Source organism: Helianthus annuus, chromosome 15, assembly GCF_002127325.2.
Source record: "Helianthus annuus cultivar XRQ/B chromosome 15, HanXRQr2.0-SUNRISE, whole genome shotgun sequence".
Taxonomy (NCBI): Eukaryota; Viridiplantae; Streptophyta; class Magnoliopsida; order Asterales; family Asteraceae; genus Helianthus; species Helianthus annuus.
Genome location: NC_035447.2, coordinates 92,560,559 through 92,570,911, shown reverse-complemented (window position 1 = coordinate 92,570,911; position 10,353 = coordinate 92,560,559). Strand labels below are relative to the sequence as shown.

At 38.6% G+C, this 10,353-nt stretch overlaps 1 protein-coding gene across 1 annotated transcript; it reads left to right on the top strand.

The window, feature by feature from the left end:
- The first annotated feature begins 6,664 nt into the window (after positions 1-6,664).
- On the top strand, positions 6,665-8,482 carry LOC110912954 (DNA-binding protein K10-like). Its single transcript, XM_022157794.2, has 2 exons — positions 6,665-7,943; positions 8,177-8,482. Exons 1-2 carry the CDS (start codon positions 7,250-7,252, stop codon positions 8,212-8,214), a joined length of 732 nt encoding a protein of 243 aa, XP_022013486.1. The 5' UTR covers positions 6,665-7,249; the 3' UTR covers positions 8,215-8,482.
- Positions 8,483-10,353: the final 1,871 nt, after the last annotated feature.

Below are 10,353 nucleotides of genomic sequence, written 5' to 3'. Positions count from 1 at the left end.
GACTTGGTTCACTCACATACAAATCTCAAAGGACTTTCGGATATCTTCTGTGAAATGAACCATACATGGGATATATATACCCACAACAGATTACATGCTCGAAGGATAAGATAGTCTGGTCGAAGGATCATCTATCGACCAGAAATCTACCGAAGGATCCATACATACCTCGAAGGATGATATATCCTTCGAGGTCCATCTGTATCCATCGAAGGTTGTCTTTCGAGGTCATCGAAGGATATAAACCATCCTTCGATGACATCCTTCGAAGCAAACAAACTTACAACCTTAGTGTTGACTGTTTGGCCAAGTCAAACCAGGAGGATGGTTGACTTGGTCAAACTTACAATCAAACACATATACAAATCAACACAAGACGTAAACAAGACTAACAAAGACATCGTTTTATAACATTACAAAATACAGACAAAGTACAGACACAAGTGCACCAACAGTAACACTAAGTTTCGACAAAGAACTAGTTTTGTCAAATTTTACAAGAAGTTGTAAAGATGGAATTTCTTTGAAAACGAGGCTTTTACGAAACCGGATTGATTTATATAAAGATCCACTAAAAGTAATGGGATTTACTACATATTCCGGACAAACCACAAGTTCATGTAATTTATGCGATTTATATATATTTTGACTAGTTTGATGCTTTGGATATTGTTTTGGTTGAATGAGAAAATTGTTGATTTGAATTTTAAAAGAAAATGATACGCTTGAAAGCGTGGCCACCTCCAGTTACAGGGGAAACTCTGGCGAAATTTTTCTAAAAACCTAACACTTAAAAGTATTTTCATCACAAGTGTTACAAATGTATTTTTAACTTGTTTTAGAATTATAGATTTCGCCATGACTTTATTTACAAAATTTCTAAATGACGGAGGTGGGATTTTCACAAAATAAAAGCTCGATAAATATATATTTAGTATATATTTTCCGTAACAACACTTGTGGATTTTTATGATTATTTTGTGAACTATACAAATATTATTTTTAGGGTAAAAATAATATTACCAATTGTAACGGCTCCAAAATAATACGAACGTCTTCACGATAAATATTTAAGTTACAACGGTATAGTTATTACCACCCGATCTTTAAAACGTAACTTACGCATTTTAAGAAAATATTTATGAGCGCGTATTTTTGTCAAGGTATTATTTTGGGAAAATCATATGTATTAAAATATAATATTTTGGGGAAAAATATTTGTATTTTGGAGTAAGAAATAAAATATATATTAAGCGAGACTTAATAATATATTTCGAAATTATACGAACGCACATGTATTAAATCCCACATCCTTGGGAAGGAAGATAATTACCAAGTATTTACAAAATGTAAACACGAAATAGTTGTCTAACTATTTCCCAAAAACTTAAACCATGAAGCTAAGGCACGGTCGTCCGTCTAATAGAGTTAGTACGTGTAGGTCGTCGCACAGCTGCTTGAGCAGGAGATATACTTGGTAGAGACGCACCACTGTGAGTTCATGTCCCCCTTTTCTCTTAACTGTTTTCAGTTTTCTAAACTGCGGGGGTGAAATACATGTTACTTTGATTACGAATACTTTATACATGGTATGGTTAGCGTAAGGATGTTTACTACTTAAGATCATGTGAGTGGGTAGGCGGAAACTTGAGGCCATTAATCCTCAGGGTAGGACCGAGGGGCAGGAGCGGTAGATCTATCTGGGTGTAGCTAGCCCAGCCCCAGGCCCAGCATAACGGACCTCGGGGTGACTTTGTACCCAACGCATAAATCTGCTAGGTTTGAGTCTTCCTGCTAGGTTTTGATTTTTCAACTTACATGTATTTCAGGAAATTAAAGATCTGGCGCGGTATGTTATGTTTTCCCGCTGCAAGGTGTTACGAGGTCATTCGGGTTTAGGGGATGTGACTTTTTCCTGGACGAGTCACAGTCCTTAAACTGTGTTTATGTCATGTTGATGTTTGTATTTTCTGAACAATGTTTTATGTTATCAGGTTGTAGTTTCAGCTGCTTGAGTCAACGTCCTAAGACAATGTTGTTGCATTTGGTTTTTAAATCTTAATCCTATGGATGATCTTGCATGTTTTATTATCATATAGCTGTGTTATGATTAAGCTATGGTATTAAGAAGTCACACCAAAATTAACCACGCTTCCGCAAAGCCAGTGTGTGACACATAGGAGGCTTTCGGACAGGTGGAGGAGGAAACTAGAGCTTCATGTGTGTTATGGAGCACATTTAAACCATCTTTACGGCAACCCCGGGCTAGGACTTGCTTGGTTAGCCGATCCTGAATGTAAAAGTAAGGATGTGAGAACAAAACATCAACAAAATTATCCTCAGTTAACTTGCTTACCGAGAGGAGATTTTTGTGATGTGGGGTACAAGCAGCACATTTTTTAAATCAAGGCAACCAAGTAATTTAGTATCACCAACATGAGATACAGGAAGAGAATGTCCATTACCAAAAAATACTCGTTTGTTACCATGAGTTGGAGTGGGATTAGTCACACCAACATTATTAGGAAGCATATGATCGGACGCACCTGTGTCACAAGTCCAATCAGGTTAGTCGAAGAGTGTCACGCAAATTTTGGACACGTTCAACGGATGCATTACAAAACGCGGCTTCAAGAGCAAGCCATATTTCCCTAGCCGAGGTAAGTCCAACAATCACCAAAAGGGCTTCTTCGGTGAGAGAAGCATTAAGAAGGATTAGAGTTTTTTGTTCATTTTGCACCCATTCCGAAAATTCAGGATTGTCAACCACTTTATCATTTGATGAAATAGTTTTTGGAGGAATGGTAGAGGTTCCATCAACATGGGGTCGGAGTTGTTGAAGGGAGCGGAGTGGTAGCATTTGGATGCGCCAGTATAGGTAATTGGATGAGTTAAGTTTGAGGGCAATCATGGGAGTGAAGTTTGTCATGGGCATGGGGTTTGAAGAGGATGATGCAGCCATTGTGCAAGAGGAAACAAAGAACAGTAGACGAAAAGAGGAAGAGGGAAGGGAGACGATGGAAAGGGAAGGAGAAAGGAATAGGCAGGAAGTGGAAGGACAAGGAGGAGGGAACTCAAGCACTTTCTTTAAAGGGTGATACCATGTTATTTATGTACCTTGAATAGATACAATAGAAAGGGCCAGCCCTATATATACATGAAAAAGATACACTAAGGCCCTTAAAGAATAAATGAATACATAAACTAAATCACAATAATAAATAATATCAATTGACAATGATGATGATGATGATGAATTCGCTTGACTAAATTGAAATGGAAATATAAATTGTTTTTTACCCGACAAAGTAACTTAAATTAGATGAGTTTAAATTTTATAAATTATGACCTTCCTAATTCTTTTTTTAAAATTTAATAGTACCATCTTTAAGAAACTTTAATGAAGTTGAGTTCTCTACTTCAGTTAGATTCAAATTTGAAAAAATAAAGTTTTGTTAACTAACAATTTAAGTATAATAAATAGATTGTACATGAGCCATGGCTTAAAGCACATTTGATTTAGAACTAATGATGAAATTTGTAATATGTAAATAAAAGTATTGAATTCACTAGATGTATATCCTATTTTTCTGTCATCCCAACTACCAATAACTTTTAATAAGTTAATTTGATCTCCTAAAATTGTGCCCCATAATCCGGTGAGGATCACAACTATCATAGAAAAAACCCATATCACATGTTACCCTATAAAACCAAAGACCACCCTCTGTTTCGTTCAATTTTTCAAAGCCCTGTAACTTCATTCTTCTGATTCTTGTTACATTGCAATTTGCATAGGTGAATTTGCACATGAGAATGTGGTGGCTTGAATATGTGAATGCGTAGGGTCGAATTCATCTCGGTTAACACTCTAAAGACCTGTTGGAAAACTGGATCGAGCAAACAACACAAATACCATGATTTGATGTAACTAATTACTAGTTACAAACTCTGTGAACAAAAGCTACACATTGCAATCTTTTTATTTATAGAATTCGTAACTAGTAGTTAGTTACATCAAATCGTTGTGTTTGTGTTGCTTGCTCGATCCGATTTTCCAACAAAAACAATTGGATCATAGCGTTGGGTAGGTTCTTCGCGTTGATTCTTCATATCAAAACTCTTGGGGATCATAACCAAGAGTCAAGAAGCCAACTATTCTTTCTTACGTGAATTGGGATTGGTTCAAACAAAGTGGAAGAGTTTATTGTGTCTCTGTTTACATGAACCCGAACATGAAATCGTATCATATATATATATATGAACCCGAACATGACCCGTTCAACCCAATTTTTTTCTGAAATTAATATATTGAAATTAAAATTTAGTTAAAAAACACAAATGTATATAATATAATTATACTTGAATTATAAAATCTTATGTTAACCTAAACGGGTTCGTGGGTTCAACCTGAAACTGATCCGAACCCATTTAGATTAAACCTAAATCCGCGAATTTCGTATTAGGTTTGTGTCGTGTTTTCGGGTCGTGTCAGAAATTCACACCCCTAGACAAAATCGGTATTACAAAATCGCAACAGCCACACTTAACCTGTACTCCCATATAAGAATTAGGCAAAAGAACATTGTGCTTGAGATGTGTAATTTTTGGCTCAATTTATTGTTCTTATGCATAATAGAAGTTGTTGTTGTCAAGGTTATTGGTTTGAACGTTCCTTGAAATCATGCGTTTGGTGGATTGTAAACCAAATACACATTTTTTCACAACAATGGTTAGGGAAAAGAAAGGATAAAAAGATAAAATGAGCACACTCTTTAGTTCATTAGGGTGGAGATACAATAGGAAGTTTATTTGGCTAGGAAGGATAGGAAGTGATCTTGACCATCCATTAAGTTAATCAAGCGATAAGATTAAATCAGGGAAATTGAAAGTAAGAAAAGAGGCGCGTGAGTTTGTTCAATGGCATTCTAGTCAATTCCAGCCAATAGTTTCTCTCTCCTCCAATTCCCCCCATTTTTTAAACGTTAATAACTCTTTCATACGACATTATTTTTTTATAAAAATTGCACCAAAAAAACGAGCGTTTTTTTATCTTTAAAACGAGTATACTATTGCTATATTTTAAAAAAAAATTTTAAACCCAGTTGCGTAAAACGCAATAGAAAAACCACCAGTTACGTAAAACGCAATGAAAAAAAAAAACCTAAAAAATGACATTTTTCTAAAACGCAATGCACCAAAAACACAAAGAAATGACTTATTTGTAAAACGCAATGGCCAGAAAACACATAGAAATGTCTTATTTGTAAAACGCAATGGCCAGAAAACACATAAATATGACATTTTTCTAAAACGCAGTGCACCAAAAACACAAAGAAATGACTTATTTGTAAAACGCAATGGCCAGAAAACACATAGAAATGTCTTATTTGTAAAACGCAATGGCCAGAAAACACATAAAAATGTGTTTTACCTAAAACGCAATGCACCAAAAAACACAAAGAAATGACTTATTTGTAAAACGCAATGGCCAGAATACACTTAAAATGTCTGTTTTCTAAAACGCAATGGCCAGAAAACACATAAAAAAGTGTTTTACCTAAAACGCAATGCACAAAAAACACAAAGAAATGTCTTATATGTAAAACGCAATAGCCAGAAAACACATAAAAAATTGTTTTACCTAAAACGCAATGCACAAAAAACACAAAGAAATGTCTTATATGTAAAACGCAATAGTCAGAAAACACTTAAAAATGACTCATTTCTAAAACGCAATGGACACATAAAACTGTCTGTCACTGTGAACTGTCTGAATTGTCTACGAATTACTGTCTTCGAAATGAGCCAATGTCTGAATTGTCAACCCCAGCCAGGGGCTCTGCCCATTGGACCCCGCCAGAGGCTGCCGCCCCTGGGACCCCGCTACCGGGGGCTGCCGCCCCCGGACCCCCGCAAAGATCGTAAAACGCAATGAATAAATCAAAAACCCAGATCATGAAAATGAAATTAAAGAATTTCTTACATGGATTGAAGCCGATTTCTTCATCAATTGACGAAATTTGAATGATAGAAACACTTATCAACACTCGAATCGAACGAATCGAGTGATTATCTCCAAAATCACCGGAAAAACGAGATTTTTTTTATTAAATTAAACTGGGTTTTCTTCAAAAAAAACTGAAGAAGACGTTGATCGGGTTCTGAATCATTGATTGGTGATGAAAATCGCACTATAATGTAGTGATTATTGAGATAGAAAGTGAAGAAATAGTTGAAGATGGTGGGTTTTGAAAATGGTGGGTTTTTGAATTTACTGGGTTTTGAAAAAGGAAGAAGAAGGAGTTGGATTGACTAAAATACCCTTTCTCTTTATTTTAAAATTTGCCACATGTCATAATCCTATGGCTTCCTATCCTTCCTAGCGAAAATTAACTTCATATTTGATCTTTTCCCTAGTTCATTAATCGATGCACTTTAGATACACTCTATTTTTTATTAATTATGTTATTAATGCATTGATAATATGATAAAACTATTAAAGATTATATTATTATTGTTATTTATTATTTAGTTTGCATGTTTATTGTGTGAAGTCTTTGGTCAAGAAGAGGTTCCACTTTAGCAGGAGAGATTTGTGGGTCATCCTCTTATTTATCGATTGTATCTGTGCATTTGGAATTCAAGCAAAATCAATTCATTTCCCAAAGTTAACATGGTAATCAGAGCCACCAAATCCTAATTTTTTTTTCTTCGCATTATCATGACATCCCCTGAAGCCTTATCTGCTGGCAACCAAAACTAGCCGGAAAAACCTTCATTGCATCCGGCTTACACTATAACCAATATCAACAACAAAATCCGCACTTTAGACGGCAAAAAGGTAACATATTCGTCATGGGTCAAGCTGTTCAAACTTCATGCTCGAGCTTACAAGGTTCTGCACCACATCGACGGCACCGCTCCGCCGGAAGAATCCGACCCATCGTTTGCAACCTGGTCCGAGATTGACGCACTCATTCTCCAATGGATTTACAGTACCCTTTCTGATGACATCTTGGCTCGTGTTCTCTCATCCGATCTCACCACCCGAGCCGCTTGGCTTAAAATACATGAGATCTTTGTCAATAACAAACAAGCACGTCCTGTCACCCTTGAAACCAAATTTACCAACACCACCCTTACTTCTTGTGCTTCCTTTGATGACTACTGCCAAACCTTAAAGGATATTGCTGAACAATTACGTGATGTCGATCAACCGGTGTCCGACACTCGTCTTGTCATCCAAATGGTACGTGGTCTTCCTATTGAATATGACACTATTGCTGCGATCATTAATGAAAAGAAACCTACTTGGGAAGTTGCACGTGGCATGATTGAAGACGAGCAAAGTCGTATTGCAGCTAGGTCGAACAACAACCGAGACACGGTTCTTCTACATTCTACTAATCAACCTTCATCCGATGAAAACAAGTCTCCATATCCCAATGGCTATCGTGGTAAAAATTATGACCCGACAAAGGCGGCTCGTGGCCGTGGAGCTCACACTCGCGGTGGTCGAAACGGTGGCACAAACAGGAATAACTCTTCACAATCTGGTCGTGGATCCGGGCATTGGGGTACGTCGTCCAACTCTCCATTGAACACACATAACTATTATCATTCTGGTACACCTCCTGCACCACCACAACAGTCGTGGTTTGCCCATACTCAACATTATAATCAACCTAACTGGACACCACCACCCACCCCCTACCCATCCCAACCAGCCCCGTACCACCCACAACCCAACACCAACCAGCATCCGTCTCCTCATCAGGCCCATCTAGCCCATCAGCCCCCGCCCGGTTTCTCTCAGCAACCCGGTAATGCGTTATGCCCTTCGGATATTGGCGTTGCTCTCTCCAACATGACACTAAACTATTCGGATCCGCGCTGGAACATGGACACCGGGGCCTCGTCTCACATCACCTCGGATCAAGGTACAATTCTAACTCCTTCTTTATTACCTCCAAGTCCTATCTTTGTCGACAATGGTCAGCGTTTACCTGTTACGGGTTCCGGACATGGCTTATACATCCTCCCAAACAAAACCTACAAACTTAACAACATTGTTCATTCCCCTAATGTTATCAAAAATTTGTTATCAGTACGAAAATTTACCATCGATAACCAAGTTTCTATTGAGTTTGATCCTTATGGTTTTTCTTTGAAGGACCTCAAGGATGGATGCCTCCTTTCCCGCCACAATAGCACCGGAGACCTCTACCCGTTCACAAAGCCGGAGTTCAGTTTGCTCGCATCCACTGCGCATCAACCTTGGCATGCTCGTCTCGGTCATCCCGGAACGAACGTGCTTCAACATCTTCAAAGAACTTCTAGTATTTTATGTAATAAAGTTGTTGACTTGTCTATGTGTCATTCATGTCAAGTGTCAAACAGTAAACGTTTACCTTTTGTTGATTCTGTTTCTCGTACGTTTAAACCGTTTGATATCATTCACTGCGATTTGTGGACGTCACCTATTGTTAGCAACTCCGGTTATAAATACTATATGGTTCTTGTTGACAACTTTACAAATTATGTGTGGGTTTATCCCCTCAAATTTAAATCAGACACATTTACCACTTTTGCCAAATTTCACAAACTTGTTCAAACTCAATTTCAATTATCTATTAAAACATTTCAATGTGATTTGGGCGGGGAATTCGATAACAACAACTTCAAAACATTTGCCAATCAAAATGGTCTTCTCTTTCGTTTTTCGTGTCCTCAAACGTCTCAACAAAATGGTCGGTCTGAACGGATGATTCGTCGTCTCAACGACGTCATTCGTGCACTTTTGCTTCATGCTCACCTTCCACCACAATTTTGGGTTGAGGCTCTCCACACCGCTGCATACTTACACAATATTTTACCCACAACTCGCCTTCATCTAAACACACCCGCCAACGCCCTATACTTCCGTCAACCCACTTATGATCACATCCGTATTTTTGGGTGTGCATGCTACCCAAACATGTCCGCTACGTAGCTTCACAAACTCTCTCCCCGATCTACTCGATGTGTTTTTCTAGGCTACCCGTCTGATTTTAGAGGTTACCGTTGTTACGACCCCATAACCGGACGTGTTCATCTTTCACGTCACGTAGCCTTTGATGAAAACACTTACCCTTTCAAAGAACTAACCTCTACAAACTCCTACCACTTTTTAGATGACCCCACCCCTATTACTCCTCAATTTTTCCCAAACTCCTTCACTCCTGTATCTAACCAAACATGCCAACCTAACATCGAACCACCTACCTCATCTATACCAAATCCACCTACTGCCCACAATGACACAACACACGTTGAACCTATTCATACACCCAACGAAAATAATACTATAAACTCAACCCCACCTTCCACATTAAATGAACATCCCATGCAGACACGTTCCAAGGATGGCATCTCCAAACCAAACCCCAAATATAATCTTGCTGCCACCTCCAACATTTCTCCTATTCCGAACTCTCATATTAAAGCCTTATCGGACCCTAACTGGCTACGCGCCATGAATGATGAATATAGTGCTTTGCAGGCTAATAATACTTGGGAGTTAGTTCCTCGACCAGTTAACTGCCCGGTAATACGTTCGATGTGGTTATTTCGTCACAAATTTAATTCTAATGGCACATTGGAGCGGTACAAAGCTCGTCTCGTATGCAATGGAAAGTCTCAAACAGTTGGCATTGACTGCACCGAAACATTCAGTCCGGTTGTCAAACCGGCGACGATTCGGACTGTTTTATCATTAGCGGTTTCTCGTTCATGGCCAATTCACCAGCTAGACGTCAAAAATGCTTTTCTTAATGGCCACTTACAGGAGACTGTTTATATGCTTCAGCCGGCTGGGTTTGTCAACCCTGCTTATCCGAATCATGTTTGTCGTCTCAAGAAGTCGTTATATGGATTGAAACAAGCGCCGAGAGCTTGGTATACTAGATTTTCGATTTTTATCACATCTTTGGGGTTTCGTCACAGCATGTGCGACACCTCATTGTTCATTTACCAACATGGGCAGAATCTAGCTTACCTCCTCCTGTATGTCGACGACATTGTCATCACGGCTAGCAACACAGATCTTCTCAACAAGTTCATTGAAAAATTATCGGCTGAATTCTCGATGACTGACTTGGGATCACTTCATCACTTCCTCGGCATCACCGTTACTCGTGATCATCAATCGTTGTTTCTAGCTCAGTCGCAATATGCACGTGATATACTTCATCGTGCAAACATGACCGCTTGTAAACCGTGTCATACACCTGTTGATACCTCCGCCAAACTTAGTGCCACCGATGGGAACCCTCTTCCGGACGGAACGTTATATAGAAGCCTCGCCGGTGC